Below are 20,722 nucleotides of genomic sequence, written 5' to 3'. Positions count from 1 at the left end.
TAACAATGGGAGAGTTGGGTGAGAACATTGGGAGGAACTCACAACTAACAAGCTCAGAATATAGACCATTTTGAATTCCCAGTACAGAAAAATGACAAATCCAGACCCCCTTCTATTATCTTAAAAATCAGACCTAATAAATGTTTTTTTTATGAAACATAGTTTATATCTGTAATCAGCAGGTGTTCAAAATATATCCCATATTATATAAATGGGGCAGTTAAATGGAGGGAATTGTCAATTATCCATGATGATAATTATTACGTGTGTCTGCCGGGTGGCGGAGAGTCGAACAGAATAGAGCAGGCAGTCAAAATAGGTTTACGTGGTATATTTTTTTATTGAATAACGTGAACATTTCATCCAATTACACAGTTTCAAAGCCGATAACAATTGTGAGAGACATAAATCGCTGCAATTTATCCCTACAAAATGAGGAATTACATGTTATCAATGATTGAATGGTTAAAGAGTTGATAATCAACGATACAAAATAAACACGGCAAACTTTTAAGTAAACCTCAAACGTGACACTTCCTCCTTATTTAAAAAAAAAAAAGACACAAATATTTTCATCTTTGTTAATTTCTACAATTTTACATGACATACACTAAAAGGTTAATATATATTTGTTTACACAAGGCGAATATGCAAGTTCTTTTTTCAAAACGTGACTTCGTTTATTATTATTATTTATTTATAGTCTATTATTATTTGCTACAGGGCCTTCGAAATGTCTGATTTTAAATCATTGATGAAAGTATTTCCTTTAGTTTTGACATGAAAGGCCAACCATTCGGATACCAAGTCGTTTTGGATCACCCTATCCCACCAAGCGCAACAACGACTTAAACCCCAGGACGTTTAACGTGGTTGCCGGTTCCAGCAGGTGGAATCTTTATATTCCTTTGCACGATTAACACATCTTAGGGTAAGGTATTCTCCCTAAAAGCGATGAACTGCCTCTGTTGCTATTACGACATATGAAACGGATAAGCAATGCATTGTTGTGACAAACGGTTCCCCATTCTGTACATTAATGGACAAATACATTATCCATAGCGGCCACAGTATAAGTAACTATTAAAAACTTGGGAAACAATCATCGTTATTAACGAGTAGTTTCAGGAACTGTTATCGACATGGGGTAATTTAACTTATTAATAGGCTCTTCTATAGCTACGATTGTACGATGGTATTAGTCTTGATTTAAACAAAAAAGCTATCTGTTGTACATCTCAACGGCAGATCACGCATCGTTGTTCTTCCAGGGCCTCTACATCCTGTTTCATAATAGTGCGCCCTCACAGGATGAAAAGGAAACCATAGGGTTACAGATAAGTAAATAGTCTGGCATAGACGTCAGTGATAATAACACGCTTCCCAAAATTACTAAAAATACTCACAACCCTTTCAAAATACTCTAATACCGGAGAATTGTTGAGAATGAAAATTGTGATTTGGCCGGCGTAGGCAGTTTCGGGCTTGTGCGATAGTATATAAATCAGACACCTCGTGATACACTGTTACAGTAGCATATCTAACGTGCCATGATTTAGCATTTTGATTGTGTCAGGCAACTAAAATGGCCGAGATATGACATAAATGTGTACAAGTAAAACTGCCGTGAGGGTTATAGTTTTTATGCATGAACAAGTGCTCATGACCACGGTATTATGTAATAGTAGCTAGTTTGATGAAACTGTTCTAGTGTAACCGCTGTCTTCCTATGTAAACTATGATCTTCAGTGTTTTCAGACCTTCTCATCAGGAGAATCAGGAATCGTCACTTCGTAGTCAAATTCTTGGTAGTCTGACAGAGTTATGTAATCCTGGCAAGAAAATAAAATAACAGGATTAAATTTAGGCCTAATAGTTTGCGCCGAAATGTATCTATCAGTCATAGCATTAAAGAGATCCTGCATAGTTTTGCGGGAGGTGCTGGGTCGGGTCGGGACATAAAGCTGTATTTGATAAGTTGCTCTTGAATAAGCAGAACTGTTTAACAGTTTGTTAAATTTCAATGTATTTGTTGGGAATATCAGTAAATTACATGTATTGCTATTGAAAACCATGGTAGATTACCTAGCAACAGAGTAGCATCCGATTGTTTTTCTGTAAACTTACTTTGGCTCAGTGCTTGAATATTTCATTCGGATAATTTTATCCAGATGTAAAACAGGAACTTCACATGATTCGTTCGAGACTTTCCTTTGAGCAAATGGCCACACACAAAAAAGTGGCATATGAAGTTACATATATAAATATAGATATATGCACTGCAAGGTTCGATAAAACCTCGAGATACTGCCGAACTGGCACCCTGTCCTGCACCAACTTGAATGCTTCAAATGGCTTAGTAGACTGGGAACCAGTGTCGCATCCCAAAATGTACTGGGGCACTTGGCACACTGATTTGGTTTCGTCAAAGTCTCACCTATTTGTTTTCTCTACTTTCTGAGCAAAATATGCATGGGGACAAGGGCCTTGATCGAATAATGGGGGTGTTTCCATTCGTGATGCCTTTCCTTTTTGTAATGTCCCTTGATGTAAACACATATTTACTTACATGCCCTCCCTCCAACAATTTCTCAAGTTTCTGACCAATCTCAGTGAAAGACGGTCGTGCTGTGGGCTCCTCCTCCCAACAAGCCAGCATCATTTGATACCTGTGTTAATGGAAACAATAAAGTGAGACATGTAACCTTTTATTCAAGTCAATTACATCGGCACCGGTTATCAAAAAAGACATTGTTGTATTCATGAATGCCTTATACCTCTGTCGAATGGTTGAATGAGTAAACACTTTAAAGTACATTATATCGTATTGTACTCATTTTCGAAGGTAGATTTCTATAAATTGTTTAGGTCACAACAGTAAACCCATGGATTTTTAGGTGTAAAGTCCAAAATGTAACGCTTTGTTTCAGTTTGTAGTAGACCCTATATTTCTTTTTTGTACCTTTTGTTTAAACATACGTTGTAACTGATTGTATTTCTTGTTTTTTAATGTAATTTCCACTGTATTTTTTGTTATGCGCGTTTGATCATATTTATGTAGACCGCGCAATACAAATTTTAATTTATTAATATTATTATAAATTCCATTTTTCAATAGTAAGAATAGCTTTGTATTTTAAGACATGATTCGCTTATATTGCTGCCCAGTTATTTGGTTCAAACGTGAACAAAGTTGAACAAAGAAATGGACACAAGTGGAGTTTTTTTTAGCCTGCGACCTCCTGTGATCAAAGAGTTTGTTTACTGAAATTCATCATGATTCATCATCTTAACTCTCAATCACATTAATGATCTATATAATGTACAAAAAATGAAATGATTTTATGTGTCTTACAGTTCATCTTGGCAATGTTCTGGTCTTGGCATGCGGTATCCCTCCTGCAGCTTGCTTATCATTGTCTTGAAGCTCATGGTGGGATAAGGACGAGCACCTGTAACGAAACATTACCACAGAATCCGAACAATTGGAATTAACTGCAATTGCTCTGATGATGAAGCTGAAACACCTGAAACTGATTCGTATTGATCTCAAGTGTTTTTAAAATGAAACCGAACGTAGTGGGGGAGACATGATTTTATTCGAAAGGAAAGTTAGTTCATCATCGTTAAATTTTAAGATTTTAAAAGAGGTTGGAGAGAGATGGTTTAGACGTTGCAACCAATAAAAGAGAAGTGTTATATATTTTCAACATTGAGAGATGACTTATTGAGGGACCTTGGTCAGCCAAAACCTCTCCGCCCTCGCAAATGTATTAGTTCTCAGGAATTACAACTTTGGGGCACGATACTCAAACTATAGTACTAGAGAGGAGGTATTACGCTGCTATTCTAAAAGGAACATCTCTGTGGCAATTACGACGTCATGGATATTTATACACTTTAAAACTTACCAAGAGTAACAATCTCCCACAGAAGTATGCCATAAGACCATAGGTCACTCTCTGTTGTGTATACGTCATCAACAACCGATTCCAGGGCCATCCAACGAACAGGTAACCGAGCCTTGAAAAGGAGACAATGTATTGTTGAGACTAAAGCCCATTTTGCTTTAAACTTCAGACACTACATCATGCGATCATGCGATCTAAGATTTGACTGCACTGTGTTTTAAACAAATAGTTTTGGAAGTATTTTCCCAAATCGTTTTTGATTATACCTGACATTGCAGACTAAAAAACGTGAAATTCTGATAAACACCTGCACAGTTGGAAATCTGCACTCTTTTAAATGATTGTAACTGATTCAATACAGTCTCATCAGAAATAAAAACAAGGAAGAGGATTCTGGTACTTTGAACGTTGCGAAATATTTCTGCTAGACATACAGATAGAAATGGGAAACAGAAGGAAACTATAGGTACCAAAGAAATATAACTGAAAAAGGAAAGTTTCTGGAAATTAATTTGTCGAAGTTCAATACCTCAGACTTTCGTTGGTACACTCTCATATTCGTGACGTCACGAGCGAGTCCGAAATCAGACACCTTACAGATCATGTTCTCACCCACAAGGACATTACGGGCCGCCAAATCTCTGTGAATGCACTGTGTATAAAAACAGAATATCATCAATTCGCGATAAATGGCGTGGTTTTGCATTCCTTGTCTCCCTCTCTGTTACCTGGGTTGGAATCCCACCCATGCCCCAGTGGATTGGGCTTTCGGTCTTTGATTCTGTGGTTTTTCCTGAATTATTCTTCCCGTAAACAAACATTTTTTTTTTTACTGTTTTATGCAGTTTGAAGAATCTGTTTGTTTCATTACCAACAGAACCGAAGAAAAAAGTCCTAAACACTAGCCTTATACAGATATACGTGTTGATCATCGTCACTTTGGTTTTGGTTTTCAGTTTCTTTCAAATCGCATTTTGCTAGAGTCGTATAGTTATTCCATCACAAGGCAACACAAGTCACCACAAGTCACCACAAGTAATTATCCCGAGTTAAATCAGAAGTTACTCAAGTGGGATTTCACAAAGATACTCCTCTATCCTCTGTCCATCCCCTGTCCGTTTGACTTGTGACTTGGCGTCTGATTTCTAATTTATTGCATAATGATCAACTTGGTAGGCTACGTAACTATAGACAGCAGTCGCAAACTAATGTATGTCTCTTTCAAAAATTCAACACTAACCTGATGTGAAGCTAGGAATGCCATTCCATCAGCAACGTCTGTAGCGAACTTGATGAGGTCCTTAGACGTCAGAGATTTGCTTCTACCGTGCAGGTTGCTATACACCTGCAACTTGCCTTTGCCTCGACTACTCGTCAATAGTTCCTTGAGTTGACCTTTGGACATGTACTCCATGATGATATAAATTGGATCTGATAAAAGCAGAGTTGTTATTTGAGTCACTTTAGAACTAACAATCCCTGACAGAATATTGAGAATGTTCATGGACAATAATCACTGTTCTTTAAGTGGACGTCTTGGTGCATCGCTGAATAGCATATGCTACTCACAGACTCTTTTTTTTTGCTAGTGTGCCTTTAAAGAAAACAATGTTATCTCCCCAAAACAGTTGTCAAGAAAGCCCTTAATATTTTGAAGCATGCAATCGTGATATCTAATGAAGTGATGCTGAAAAAGGGTCTTCAAATTTAATACAAGTGTTAATGATCTACCTCTGTCAATGCAGAATCCGAGGAGTTTGACGACATTAGAGTGACTCGGAAGCTTTTTCATGAAGTCCAATTCCCGGAGCAGATCGCCTCTCTCCGTGATATCTGCGTCGTCTGTTCATGAAATAGCCGTTAGAAATACATGTGAATAATCTATCTCAAATAACAGTATGTCCGAAATTGAATGTTAGGCTTCGTATTTTGCTTACTTCGTGTTAACCACTTATTCATACAAGTGAAAACGTGGACTAACAATGATGAAATATCATATCAAAAGTATTTGGAAATTTAGCCATGCTGTGACATGTAATTCAAAAGTAAATGATGAACTGGTAGTTGTTTTCTTGTTAATCGATGTAGTCGATTTACCTCTTAGAGTTTTGACAGCAACTTGCGTTACAGTTCCCTGCTGGACGATACCGTTTGCATTCCCAAGTAAAACCTTCCCGAAGGCGCCCTGTCCAAGTTCACGAACGATCGTCAGCTTTTCTCGCGAGAACTCCGCGAGAGTTTCAGAAATGCTGGCGTAAGTCGACGCAGCTGGGTTGGGGCTCCCGCCTACGGCCAGGATTTGTAGGGGTACGTCTGCGGAAAGATTGCAATGAAGAAAGAAAGATTACCATGAAGAAAAAAAGGTTCATGAATAGGACAAGGAGAGACCAATTACCAGAAACTTTGGGGATCACATGTTCAGCTTGTTCGTGTTTGGGTCCATTGAGGTGTGGTGTGGTCGTTCACACCTGCATAGTGTTAAGCAAAAAAGCGACAAAACAAAAATGTTTCCCTTCTTTTTTCCATTCACAAAGTCCAACATGACCTGTTCAGCATCTTACCCAAGTCTTGGTATTCCACTGCTTCGTTGGTGACACCTCCTTTGTGTTCTGGCTTGAATTTCCTGGGGAAATAGGTTGACATTGATTCCATATTAATCTAAAGCCAATATTAAAACCTTTCGTTATATTGCTACATCTTGCTTACACGTTGTGTGCAAGTGTGACTATACTTACGGTATTGAAATACGTTTCTTGGTTTCTGCAATAAAGAAAACCAAATATTTAATTTCACTTCGAAATTGTGACAAACAAATATTGGCTTATATATTAGGAATGCTAGTCATACCTGCTTTGTAAAGAACCGCATGGAAACTAGTTTGTTAGTGATTGTCATAAGACTGAATGAAACAGCTTCAGGAATAAGGATACTCTGAACTAGGATGACATTTTCTACATTGGTCTCTGACATTTCTGTGATAGAACAACAACTGCTTTGTACGGGAGTCCTTCAAAGGTTTAAAATGTTCCAAAGCTAAATCGATGACAAAACCGAGGATTAGAAAACCTCCAATTTAATTACCTGGTTTTAGTCCTCTTCTTTTGGCGTACATGATTACCACAGCATTCAGTGCAACGCTGAGTAATAAAATGATGGCCAGAATCGCAATGCCAGCGATTAATCCTGCATTACTTGACTGTCCTGCAACTATTTGAGCACAAAAAAAAAAAATAGGCAAAAAGGAACAAATAGTGAAACCCATTATTATTTGTCCTTTTGGTTTTGTTTTGCTGGTAATTTACCTATCTCTTAACTTATCATCTGAAACTTGAAATGTTTACTTGTTTATTATTGTTTATCTTCATGGAGACATGAAGTGTGTTTTAGGGGAGGTAGAGTCAGGTGACTTTCAATTGATTTTGGACCGCTTTAGCGCTTTGCGCATTGTGTTTTGCTTCACAATTGCGACTCATTAGGAGTCTTTTTATATAACTGGTATACTAATTAGGCTAGAATTAGCCAATCAAGGAGTCATCCTACAAGATGACACTGCCCAGCTTTCTTCACAAGCCAATATCATCCCAAATCATAAGCCGCAGTCAGTTAGTGAGTCGTTCAGTGAGTCATTCCATCAGTCAGGTGCAAAGACAATAGACTGCCCTCTCTGGGACCAGCACAAAGACCAATGACATCAAACCGGTTTGACTGACCGGTTATTTCAGTAGTCGCCTGACTACACAAGTCGCCATGGCAGTATCTAGACCGGTTTGACTGATCTCAAACCGGTTTGACTGACCGGTTATTTCAGTAGTCGCCTGACTACACAAGTCTCCATGGCCGTATCTAGACCGGTTTGACTGATCTCAAACCGGTTTGACTGACCTGTTAGTGCAGTAGTCGCCTGACTACACAAGTCTCCATAGCAGTATCTAGATCGAGCCTCGCGTAGAGCCAAGTCTGTATTTGACTCAAGACACTCGCCATAGTCAAACCAATCATCTTGATTGGTTAGACGTGCATCAAGCCGCAAACACGACGAGGTGTCGCCATCTTGAGGAATGCCATCAACTGAGATGATTCCAGTCTCTTGATTTGTGGTCACAGAGATATCTAAAACAAATACAAGACAGATTTCCGTAAGACATTACGAACGGAACAAATTAAATACCCCCCGCCTAAATATATATATATATATATACAAATGTATATATATATATATATATATATATATATATATATATATATATATATATATATATATATACATATATATACATATATATATATATATACATATATATATACTGATAGGTTAACTTATATATTATATATATATAATATATATATTATATATATATATATATATATATATATATATATATATATATATATTATCGATTTGCCTATTTCTACAAAGTTTTGGTTATCGTATGATGCAAAACAGATGCAAACAGATATAATTCAAATTGTTTGAACAGATTGATTGATAGGTCATTTAAAAGTCTCGTTTTAACAACAACAACAAACAAATTGGCTAAATCACTCACCTAACTTTTCTGGCGTATCAGCTGTGTGCAAATTGAACGAGAAAGAAGAAAATTGTGTTCAATACCGGACTGATAGGTTAACTTATAGATCCACGAAAAGGGACTTACCAGGAATTACACTGCTGTAATTTTACCGTTGCTAAGTTATTTTGTTAAATCAACAATGAATACGGTGTAAGAGAAACAAAATGATGAACGTACGTAGAGTTGTCACAGTCCTTCTGACGTTTTGGCTTACGCTGTTAGCATTCTCAGCATAAACCTCGATCTCATACTTGGTGTACGGACTCAAACCATCAATCACGTGCATCACGACGCCATCGGAGATTCTCACCCGAGTGCTGGGATCAAACCCTGTCGTTGTGTCAACTTCCCGGATGTTGACATAAAACCACTGAGGTTCGCCGACGTCGATGCCAGGACGCCAAGTTATTGTGACAGATGTCGCTGTGACTGTACCCTGGTCGATGGACACATTTTCCGGTGGTAACGGTGTGACTATGGCACAGATGACAAACAAATAGAGGACCTAGCGTTTACATATTCTGTTTAAAATAGTCCTGAAAAACAGGCAAAATATATACCTGTTCAGGAGTTAAAAACGATTTGTGATAATGTCATTCAGCTTCCTGTATTTGTGACTGATTACACTTAACTGTGGAGCCGCAGAGCAATTGGTACAACGATACTACTTGTACGGTGCTGATATGCAGTTGTACAATGTACAAGTAATGAATGTTTGTGACTGCAATAATTATTTTCACGTAACAAATTGAATGTTCTATTCCACGCGACAAAACCGAGTGGGATGAAACATTCCATTTGTTCTGAATAAAATTATTCTTTCACTTGCACGATTGTGAAACATTCATTATCTGGTCTATAACACACCTATTTTATATACAACACCTTTGTTTTGTACAACACCATTGTTAGTTTTTTTTACTAACTGTTTTAATTTACCTTTGTCGTTCAACACAATGGTCAGTGTGTCAACCATTCCTATTCCATTACCGCTGTTGCAAGTGTAAGATCCGTAGTCTCCAGTCCCAGTCACTCGATTGATGTGCAAGGTACTCCTGATGGTGAATCCAAATACATCATCCCCCTCAGGAATGGTATCATACTGAAATATCCTTCCAGGTTCGGTCTCATTGGTTAACTCCACACCGTCTGGACGCAACCATGTCATTCGAGGGAGGGGATTACCCTTGCCTTCACATACAAGAGTAGCATCGTAACCATCTTTGGCCCCCACTGATGTGTCGACCTTATTTAGGATGCTTACTTCATCTTTGAATGTAAAGGAACAAATGAACCATGTTGAAAACATTTTGTAAAAACAAAAATGAAATCACAGCAGTAGGGTAAAAATAGGATCCTTCAAAATTGCGTAGTCTTTCATTTGTAACCAAACACGAAAAAGAATCTTACAGTGCACGATGACGTCAACAGAGCCTGAAAAGACAACAGGTGGTACACCATTGTTTCCGCGACACCTGTAGGGCCCAGCGTCGTCCCTGTTGATGCTGCTTAGTGTCAGGGTGCTTGTTCCATCGCTGTAGACAGAGGTTAGGGAATCAGGAGACCCGACCTTTTCCCATGTGATGAAATCAGGGGGCTGAGGATTGGCCTCTGCGCTGCAGGACAGTACTATGCTGCCGCCCTTTACGATAGGACCGGTTGGCATAATTGTTGGCAAAGAAAACTCCGGGCGGTCTGCAAATAAGAATCATATGAATTTGACTTCTTTGTCAATATATTATTTGATAAAATGAAATATTACAAGGGAAGACAAAGAACAATGAATTTTCCAGAACTTTACCAGGAAAGCCATTAAACTAATTTGATGTAATGTAGACCTACTGCAGGAATGACAGGTCGATTGTCGATGTGTCAAGAACTTCTTATGCACTACATCAGTACAAGGTTCATGTGTAACAGCTACATGAAGTATCACAAAAACGACTATAGGCACGACAAATTGCCTAAGAAAATACAAGTACTTTAACTCGTTTGAGATAATGAAAAGGTTACATATCCAGCGTTTTGTTTCCCTCTGTATATCTCAAAACGATTGTCATTTAAGGCTCATAATTTTGGTTCACACTTTGAAACCATATCAGTTTAACATTTGGATAACATTAAATGGAAAGATCAAAATGGCGACTTACATTCAACATTCAACGAACACGAGTCGCACTTATCCATATTGCATAGCGACGTCTTTATAAGGCAGCATTGGTACACAGCTCCGTTGTCTGCCTTGGTCAGTGCCCCTGTTGTCAACCTGAGTGTTGTCTCTCGGCCACCGTAGTCTCCATCAGTAAATACTGGTTGGCTTGGGTTAGACTGGACCACGTCGTTCTTGGACCAAACAAGTGAGGTTGCTGGGTTGCTGCTGCCTGAATTGCACGATAGTTGCACGATGCTACCTGATGCTGTACTTGATGGACAACTGACGCTTACTGCTCCAGCACAAACTGAAGAAAATGCGTTGGAAAAACAATGTTTATTGAGACCCTCACTCGGTTATTAGACATTAGAGTAACGGCGCTATTTGCGTCAATAAATAAGATCGTACCCTATAACCAAACTAAATAGTCAACGACTGTGTTCACCATACACCATGCCGTCAACATGGCAACACGTATAGACTTTCTTTTCTTGATGGGAGATTTTTTTAACAGAATCAGTTTAAATTGGAAAGCGAATCACTTCACGGTGTGAGAGAGGAAGTGAGGAATAATCGATCGATTATTCATTTTCAAAGTGAACTGTTACATACGTAACAGGTTCTCTTATTCAATGTTTTCTTTCATAAAGTAGTCAACTAACATTTACTAACATCCGTGTCTAGATAATTGGTGCATCAACTTGAACACATAGGCTTGCCAAGTATTGTAAAGCACGTCTTGAGATATCTCTTTTGTGAAGTGCTGAACTCTTCTTTTTAAGACCCATACTTTGTAGAAGAGATATTTCATGGTGTACCCTCAACCAATAATGTACCTTCTTCATTGTGCAAAGTTTGAAGAACTTCTTGCCCCTACAGAAATGTGAAAGAAGCCACACTTACATTGAACGTCGATGGGCAGCCTCCCTTCACTACTACGCATTCCTGAATCTCTCTGTGCTACACACGTGATGATGTTTCCATTATCCTGTCTCATTGGTGTGTAGTCCAGCGTGCCGGTGAAGCTGTAGCGATCACCTGATGCTGACGAGCTCGTAGTTGGACCTGGTGAGCCTCCATTGGACCAAACCAGAGTCCAGTCATTGGGATATCCCATGTCTGCTGTACACGTCAGTGTAGCTGGAACATTTTCAGTCATTGATGCAATTCCAGAAATCACGGGAGTGTCAGGGGGTCCTGTTTGAATACAAATTTCAGTTGTTCATTAGTCGAATCGCACACATTTTTGGTGGCTGCTGCTGTTTCAAGAGGGTAAGCCCATTGTGTCTTATTTGAATCTATCTTACTGACTGACCGATTGATTGACTGACTAAATGAATGAATATAACTGACTGTCGTCTGTGACGTGGGCAGTGCTGTCGTCTGTGATTACCTCGTTACGTCAATGAATTGACTCAATTTGGCCCATCGTGTACACAAGATGCAGGAAGACTTCCAGTAATAGAAAAAGCCATTTTTAGTTAAATGAATAAACATTTTGTGTGTTCTGGGACCAGCATTACACTTAATCAAGATATAAGACTGCCATTGGAGAGTACCGACGAACCACATTATGCCTACAACTTGAATAAGGTTCGATCTTTGAAACAGTTAGGATCGTGTAGGTGCTAATTGATTTGGATTGATTGATGCAGTTGTTTGGAACGATCCTGGGTCTAGTCGATGACAAATCCGACGAAAAAAAGTGCCTCTCTGAAACAATTTTCTCTTTTGATCGAATGCAGTCACTCTGAATGTTTTTTTTTGTTCGGCCCTAACGACGGTTTCAAACGGGTCTCAGGTAGCAGTTTAGCTTCGGTGGCAGGGTGTCCAAAACTGACAATTAAATTGCATGTTTTCTATGCTAGACACTGTCACTGAGGTGTTTTCCAAAGAACACGGGAGAACCAGGGGAATTGTGACCCTTTTTACCCCTGTCTTTTAGAGACATATACTAATATATAATTGCCAACCCAACAGCATTTGATCCACCATTATTTACACCATTTGAACTGAGTTCAACACACCTCAACAATGCATTTGAACATATTAAATCTAACCTCAACGAATTACAAATTAGTATACTTCTATATGTTTTTTATAAAATTTGCTAAATATCACTTTTCGTGCCTTCACCCCGAATTAGACAATTATTATCAGATTTGAGGCGGCTTTATTTATTTCTCAGGACAACGGCCATCAGTATGTAAGCAATCGTCCAATTATTTCTGTGTACCAATTATTTGGGTGTTACTAAGTTGGCTACATACCGTTGATATCCAGTGTAATTGCCACATTAGAGTACGGTGGCTGCGACTCTGCAGTGTTTGCTGCACACTTCACCTCCTGTTTGTGATTGGCTCTGCTTGGAGTGAATGTCCAGGTGCCTGTTGTGTCAAACAGCTGGTTGGTTTCAGTTGAAGTCGGGATTCCAACCCCGTTGGACTGCATTACGTCATCGACGAGCCACTGGATGGTAGCAGCTGGTCTGGTACCCTGCACCAAGCAACTGAAAGTGTGTGATGATCCCTGGTCAACAGTTACTGTCGCTCCTTGAGTCTTTTCACCATCAGAGTCTGACAGCTTCACTACACTGGGTGGCACTTAAAAAACAAAAACAAAAAATGCAAACACAACTATAACCACCAGCATAAATAGTACACTGGTTGAGAAACCCCACAAGCAAATAAATTCCAGTAGTTACTAAGAATAGTTAAGACAAAAAGATGCGATTTGATTCAAAAAAATACGCTCAGCAGCTTCATATTATGTCATGATAAAACAAATAGGAACGACGTAAAAAAACACGCCGGAAAAGGGAACTTTGCAATAAACCCCCCAAGTGGGTCTGAAAGTACATAGAGACTAGTCTTATAGAAACAGAATCTTTATAATAACATCATAGAAACATAATCTTCAAGATAGATCAATATTATGTTGAAAACGGAGGAAATGATTGGCAGTTCATGCTTTACCTCTCACTTGGAGGGTCACAGTGAGGTCAATCTCTGTGTCCGTCAGTCCATCTTGTCTATTGGTAGCACCACACGTCAGCTGAGCAGTAGCTGGTGTCCCTGCGATGTCTACAGTGATCGTGTTGGTGCTGTCTGTCAACCTGCTGTCACCGCTATTAGGAGTATCTGTCTGAGATCCTAGTGGCTGGTCTGTAGTGATGCTTGTGGGTAGGGTCCAGGTGAAGCTGGCTGCTGGTTTGACGCCAGGTGTTGTGCAGGTGAATTGACGATTGGAACCAGCCACGATCGGAAAGATATTCCCATCACCGTATGATGTACCATCGTAGGATACTGCAATTGTGCTCGGTGGAACTGTTTGAAAAGAACATGAAAAAAAAAACTAAATAGGGTTGCCGATAGCATGAATAGAACCGGTAAATTCAACATTGGATATTTTGCAATGCAGCCCTCGTTTAGAATCATGTTAATTTTGCTCCAGAGAAATACGCATGAGTGTATACTCTTTATGACATTAGTGTTACATTAAAAAAACGAAACAAGTCCCAGCTGCTGAATGGAAAAGGTGCTGTATGGACCCTTCTGGTTGATAGAGAATGAAAAGTTGATATTCGTTGGCAAGGTGAACAGTTTCAACGTGCAGTCAATGCTGACAAATTGTAGTTAACCTAAGGAATAGATTGGGCCAATGTTAACAGGTCCAGAGTAATATTTCAACTTTCTAGAAACTCTAACATCTGCATCTGATTATGATCATTCATCAAATTCTACAAATGCTTTCAGTTGTAATACAATTCAATTTTGTTTTATTAAATTATTTTTGAAATGTAGTAAACTGTAAGTCACCTTCATCCACAATAAATCACAATAACTTGGTTAATGCTATTAAAACACTTTCAACAATAAACTAACTAAACAAAAGATAATATTATGAGATTCACAGAGTCATACATACAAACAGCAACGCAAATTGCCATAGAGGATCAAACACGAACATGATTCAACACACTTGTGTATATCAATCATTCTGAAATGACCCTTCGATTTGACAAAGTACGACTCCTTTTTAACCTTACCTGGATTCAGGAGGGAATATTGACTCTACACATTTTTATGTTTTATATTGTCCTGGCCACGTGGTAAACACACCCGGGGCCATCTATCACCAGATCGTAGTATGGACCATACTACATCCTTCAGAGGGGGTGTCAGTCTTGTGATCATACTGGAGGGGTTGAAAATTGGCGGGAAAACCCTGTGTGCTTGTGCACATTTACATAGGCTTGTGTACAAATGCACTATATACATTGGGATTATTTCGATCACCCCTGTGACCAAAATGGAATGTCAAATGGGGTTATGTCTGTGGTTTTAACGGCTGTTTGGGGCCTGAGAGATACTCCAGACATGCCAGAGGTTAATCAGGGGTGAATGGGCTGGTTGTGAGGGTCGGGTGGCTCAAATTACATTTTGTAGAAACCACATTCCATACAGTCATTGGATAGTAAACATTAAAGGTGCTCGATCCAGCAAGTGTTTTTAATGAATGTGCTTTCTTTTATTTAACTTTCAGCAAATAATCATGTAATACAAGATTGGAGTTCATGGTACCTCTTGTCCGTACATCCAACGAACTTACTGCATCATTCGCACCATTTCTAACGAAACACCAATACCTTCCCTCATCTGTGAGTGTAAAAGGCGCTACAGTTAATGGAAACTTGGGGTCTGTTACATCAAAAGTATAATGACTGGGATCTCTGTTTAATGTCACTTTTGTAGAGAGCGTATATTGCGCAGTGATTGTATACGATCCACTTAGCCGCGCATCCACGTTGAAGTCAGTGATGAGCCAACGGACTCTGTCAAATGTCGCAGGTGCGTCGCACCGCAGGGTGGTACTTGTTCCATTATCCACCATGGGCGGGCCACTGATGGTCAGTTGAGCACCAACTACACGTTGAGAAAGAAACGAAACAAGACTGCATTTTCGTCATATAGATATGATTTACATACATGAAATAAGTTAGATTTAAACCAACGAAATTATCATCATTTCTATGTAGGCCTAAACAAATCAATTAAAAAGTTAATACACATAAACAAAAAGCCAAAGGGAAGCACCAATATAACCAAAGGTATTTAAACAGTTCCCGAACAGTGAAGATTACAAATCAAATTTGTTGAATGTGATGTTCGAATCCTTCCCCAAATTTTGCTAACATTAACAAAACTTGTCTCTCAGTGCTTGTAAATCTCGTTCACAGTTCTTACCTTGAACATGTATCAACAGTGACCCGATAGCGAGGTAGGTCACTAAAGCAGAGAATGAGCCCATTCCCACAGCCACTATCCCGGCAGGTACCTAGCTCGTAAAATGTTGAAGAAGTTTGCAAAGTTTATCACTGAAAATCATTTGCCACCCAGGCTGCACACACATTTCGACTATTTTGGCTGGTATGTCGATTTCCGCTATTGGCCTTGATAAAATAAAAATGAACACGTAGCGTGACAATAAGGGGTCGATGTATAAGGCAAACAAGTGCATTGGCGTGAACTTCCTGTTAGCTGTCAACATTGGAAACTACTTGAATTTAAAAAGAATTATATTGTTGATAATGTCTGCTTGTATCTATGCTTGTAAAAAAAACTCTGTGAATAGTGACATCATAATAAGAAATCATTTATTTTATCTATAAATGTATGTTAATACTTGTTTTACAGTAGCAACTTCAGTTACAATATACACGCTAGGCTATGAAATGATCATTTCACGACAAATAACCCGCATTTGCTATGTTGTGTGTATCGGGTTCCTCAAATGCAAATAAGCCAAAGAAAAGGGAGTGGGGTGAACTATTTTAATAGTGGGTGTGTGATTAACTTCGTTCGTTGAAAGAGTCAGAGGGGTCGTTCAGAAAGAAGAGAGAACAGTTAAGAATCGTGAAGGGAAGGGAGCTTAGTCGGTTCGGGGAAAGTATAACATTAGCACTGACAACGGAGCAGTAATGGCAAGACAGCCGAAACGTTCCATTAGACCTGGACATTTCGCGCTCGTTTTTACAAAGTTGGACACTAAAACAAAGTCCAAGATACCTTCTAAAATATTTCCGATGTTCATTTTTTTTTTCAGGGACCTGAACCCTTCCCCATCTAAGACCCACGACGGAGGTCATGTCCAAGTTGTCAAGGTAACGATACCCATAAGTGCGAAGAGATTCAGCATTTTCATTCCTAAGTTGTGAAACCACAAAATGTCGTATATTGTTTGGCCCTACACAACATGAGTATAGTGTGTGTGTTTTCTTAAAGGTAACATCATTTCTTAATGATGCCCTACTTCATATCGAAAAACAAATTAGAAATAATATATTTGACATTCTTTAAGCAGGTGTCTTTTACTTGGTGTTATCAACATCAGTGCAATTGAAAGGAGCTATGCAAAGTCAAAGAAGAACGACAAAGCTGCCATTTAAAAAAAGTACGCAAGACAAAGGCGTGCCTGGTTTTGTATTGTTGTTGAAAGTTTAAAAGCCCGGGGTTCATATTATTGCCTCTGTCTTTCCGGCAAGGGAGGCCTTGACAAAGTTGACAAATTCAATGCGAGTCCATAACACATCTGTATTGAACTTGGACTTCCTGGTTCTGTTCAGCTGTAAACTAGGCCTGCTACAAGTACAGTAGTCAAATACCAGATGAAAAATGAGTGCCTCCGTTTGTCTCAACGCAAACTCTAAGAAAACGCTCTTGAAAAGTGAAGTCAGAATGAAATTTCATATCAAATGAAAATGTGGGTTTTTTTGCTTTGCTTTCAAAAGACCCTGACTTGAGAAATTTAATTTTGGACGGAACTTTTCCATTAAAATAGTTACAAATTAAAAATGATTCCCTGGATGGTGTAACAAGAGTATCGTATGCAGACTGTACCATTTGAAAGCAGGTTAAGGTGTTACTATTATCAGACCCATACTTCAAATATGGAATCACAGAAACCAGTCAGGATTTGAAAAGAATTAAACCAAAATATTTGTTATCATTGATATATTTTACTGAGCTACAGCTTATATAGTTTCATAGGCCCGTTTACTGATAATTGACAAGTTTATAATCCGATATTTTCGCGCTCTCGTGAACTCACCTCTAATTAGCACAATACTGGAGCCAATTGGCTCCGGATTAAACGGCGGAAATTTATAGAAACGACACCAGTACTCGGCAGTGTCGTCCAAAGTCACAGATTTCACAATTAACGAGTAGTTAGCTCCATCACTAGATCGTCTTACATCGTAATGGTTTGTATCAATGCCACGTCCGTACACGATGCTATTGGTTTCGACCTTATGATCTAAGATAGCTTGCTGGTCTGTGACTCCTATGTCACTTCTTCGCCATACGACGTCAGTGAAGCCACTCACATCAGTTGAGCATGTGATCGTTGCATCCATTCCAATTATCACCCATTGGTCGCTGGAAATTGTAATAGAATCAACACCTGGGAGAGAAAAAAAGGAAAGATTTTTTTTCAGTAAATAATGTCCTTAATAAGTAAAAGAAATAAACTAAAAAGTTAATAAGTTAATTAGTAACGGTTCTTGCCAAAACATAGAAAATATTAAGGAAAAGGCAGAATTAAACACAGAAAACAACATAATAAAAAAAGAGAAGAAATCGATTGTGTATTTAGTTGATTGTTGTTTGGTGGGATTGACACAAACCATTGAAACATTTATCTGATAATGTAATCTAAAGCAAGACAAAAACCTGAAAGACGAATGTAGTGAAATATTTAAGAATAGGGCTAGACACAAAATAGATTATAAGTTGTACATGCCTTTACCTTGTGTAATTAACAGCAACCCGATGGCAATGCGTTGCACGGAGGCATACAACAGCGGTAGGATGGCCATTGCTGAACATTCCAAGTTTAGAGCCTGCACAATTCGCTGAACCCTGGTACTCGCACGTGCGCCGTTTAACAATGTGTTCAACCCTGGAAGCGGGGGGGGGGGGTGTCGAACGGTTAATGTGACTTCTGTTGCAGCAGTATGTCAGGCAACAAAAGTCCTGAGTTGAAAAAGTCAAGTGTCAAGGATGGAAGTGGGAAAAAAAAACATCTGTCCTCTTATCGTGAGTTTCCTGGTTTAAAGCGACTTTTAAAACAAAATTGTCAAAATTGACAAAGTCATTAAAGGAGTCGCGGAAAAAATAATCGGCTTTCATCGTGGACTTCCTGGTTCTAGGCGGTTTTTTTAAGCCACCAATTCAAACTTGAAATTAGAAATAAACATTCTTCCTAATGCGTCTACACAACCTGTACGCTCATTTATAATGAGGTGCCACATACATTTTCTATGAAATAATATAACACATCCAGCATTTCTATAGTTACATTTCGACGAAACTGTGCCATGACACCAACTGTTGTACAACACCTGAATAAATCGCAGTCATCTGATTGGTTGATCGTTGATCACATGTCATTGAATTATTCCACAGTGCAATGGAAGTTCTATTGCACTGTGAATAGAACTTCCATTGCACTGTGTCACTTCTGCTGGTGGTGGCGCTGTTTTAAATCGAGATAAATTGAATCTGATTGTCCTTAACCTGTCGAACAGTTTGAAATGTTCCATCAGTTTGAAATGTTCCATTCCACTCGGCTTCGCCTTGTGGAATGGAACATTTCATCTGTCACCTCATGAAATTATTCTTACCATTGCACTTACAAACATTCATTATTTGTATACTGTTTAATCCCCTGTAGTGCGAGAGGAGTTTCACATGCAACATTTATGCCATTTTGGTAGGTAAATTGAAATTAAAAGTCTTTCGAGAGTTTGAGGGGAAAAACACACAAAACAGAATGTTGTCGGTGTCATGTTTTACTTGGTTACACTCAATAGTTCCATAGGCTTACATACTGAAAATTAAGACCATCCGATATTCCGGTTAATTGTTACCTCACCTCTAACTTGTACAACACTGGAGCCAATTGGCTCCGGACTGAACGGCGGAAATTTAAAGAAAAGACACCAGTACTCGGCAGTGTCGTCCAAAGTCACAGATTTCACAATAAAGGAGTAGCAAGCTCCATCACTAGATTGTCTTACATCATAATGGTTTGTATCAATGCCATGCTTATAGAAAGTGTTGTTAGTTTCGAGCACATAATTCAGTATGGGTTGCTGGTCCGTGACTCCTATGTCACTTCTTCGCCATACGACGTCAGTGAAGCCACTCACATCAGTTGAGCACGTGATCGTTGCATCCATTCCGATTATTACCCATTGGTCGCTAGAAATTGTGAACGACACAACACCTGAAAGGGAACAAGAGAAATATTCAATGAAGGTCTGGACAATAAATAAATAAAGAATAAAAACAATAACAATTAACATTTCGTGATTTTTTTTCCTTTGGGGGGGGGGGGGGGCGGCATAGGTGGGGTGGGAATGCATGCTTGGTCATATCAACCTCACCATTTAAAAAAAAATATATATTATTACAACCAAAACTAGGAGACATCCCTAAGGTTTCCCTCAGGCGTCAGCCCATATTTCGAGGCAAATTAATCTAGATCGTTTGCTCGTCGTCCAATTAGTAAACACATCTAAATTCATAGTTGTAGAATAGGAAACACATGGGGTTTTTCGTTAAAGTTTGGGGATTGGAAATTGTGCATAAGTCTATGGGAATGTCTCCCTAGTCATCCATGGGTAATTAATATTAGTATTGGTTTTTTTTGACGAAGATGTTCACCAAGCCTACAATAGTTCCTACCTACTACTAGACGCCCTGCCTATTATTTTTTGTCTCGCTCTTTGGCACATCCAAACGCAAAGGATAATTCACTGAACTCAACAGTAAAGGATGACGTTTTAAAAGCAAAGTTAAAAAGTGCATATGCGAATCGATGAATGCCTAGACTTTGCAAATGTTCAGGTTCGTAGAAAATAAATGTACAAGTTGTTGGACAAGGGCCAATTTCAAGAATTATGTAATGTACAGCAATAACCTGAATACACCGAAATTACATTTACTTAAGCATAAGCCTAGCGACAAAATAGACAATAAATCCCGTGTGCATTTACCTTGTATAATAAACAGCAATCCGAT

General features: G+C 38.8%; 1 protein-coding gene across 1 annotated transcript; it reads right to left on the bottom strand.

The window, feature by feature from the left end:
* Nucleotides 1–647: 647 nt before the first annotated feature.
* Nucleotides 648–15,494, bottom strand: LOC119735996 (nephrin-like). The gene is made up of 21 exons (XM_038209980.1): nt 15,283–15,494; nt 13,610–13,960; nt 12,905–13,237; nt 11,538–11,831; nt 10,633–10,941; nt 9,893–10,177; nt 9,422–9,751; nt 8,660–8,956; nt 8,459–8,479; nt 7,794–8,021; nt 6,993–7,118; nt 6,647–6,671; nt 6,473–6,534; nt 6,009–6,224; nt 5,643–5,753; nt 5,152–5,342; nt 4,441–4,563; nt 3,912–4,023; nt 3,356–3,452; nt 2,570–2,669; nt 648–1,832 (listed from the first exon to the last, which is right to left on the bottom strand). The coding sequence occupies exons 1-21, from the start codon at nt 15,290–15,292 to the stop codon at nt 1,755–1,757; spliced, it is 3,699 nt and encodes a 1,232-aa protein (XP_038065908.1). The 5' UTR covers nt 15,293–15,494; the 3' UTR covers nt 648–1,754.
* Between the last annotated feature and the right edge of the window lie 5,228 nt (nt 15,495–20,722).

The sequence above is a fragment of the Patiria miniata genome, unplaced genomic scaffold (genome assembly GCF_015706575.1).
Source record: "Patiria miniata isolate m_02_andy unplaced genomic scaffold, ASM1570657v1 HiC_scaffold_29, whole genome shotgun sequence".
Taxonomy (NCBI): Eukaryota; Metazoa; Echinodermata; class Asteroidea; order Valvatida; family Asterinidae; genus Patiria; species Patiria miniata.
Note: the sequence above shows the minus strand (reverse complement) of the source record. Positions and strands in the feature narration are given on the sequence as shown.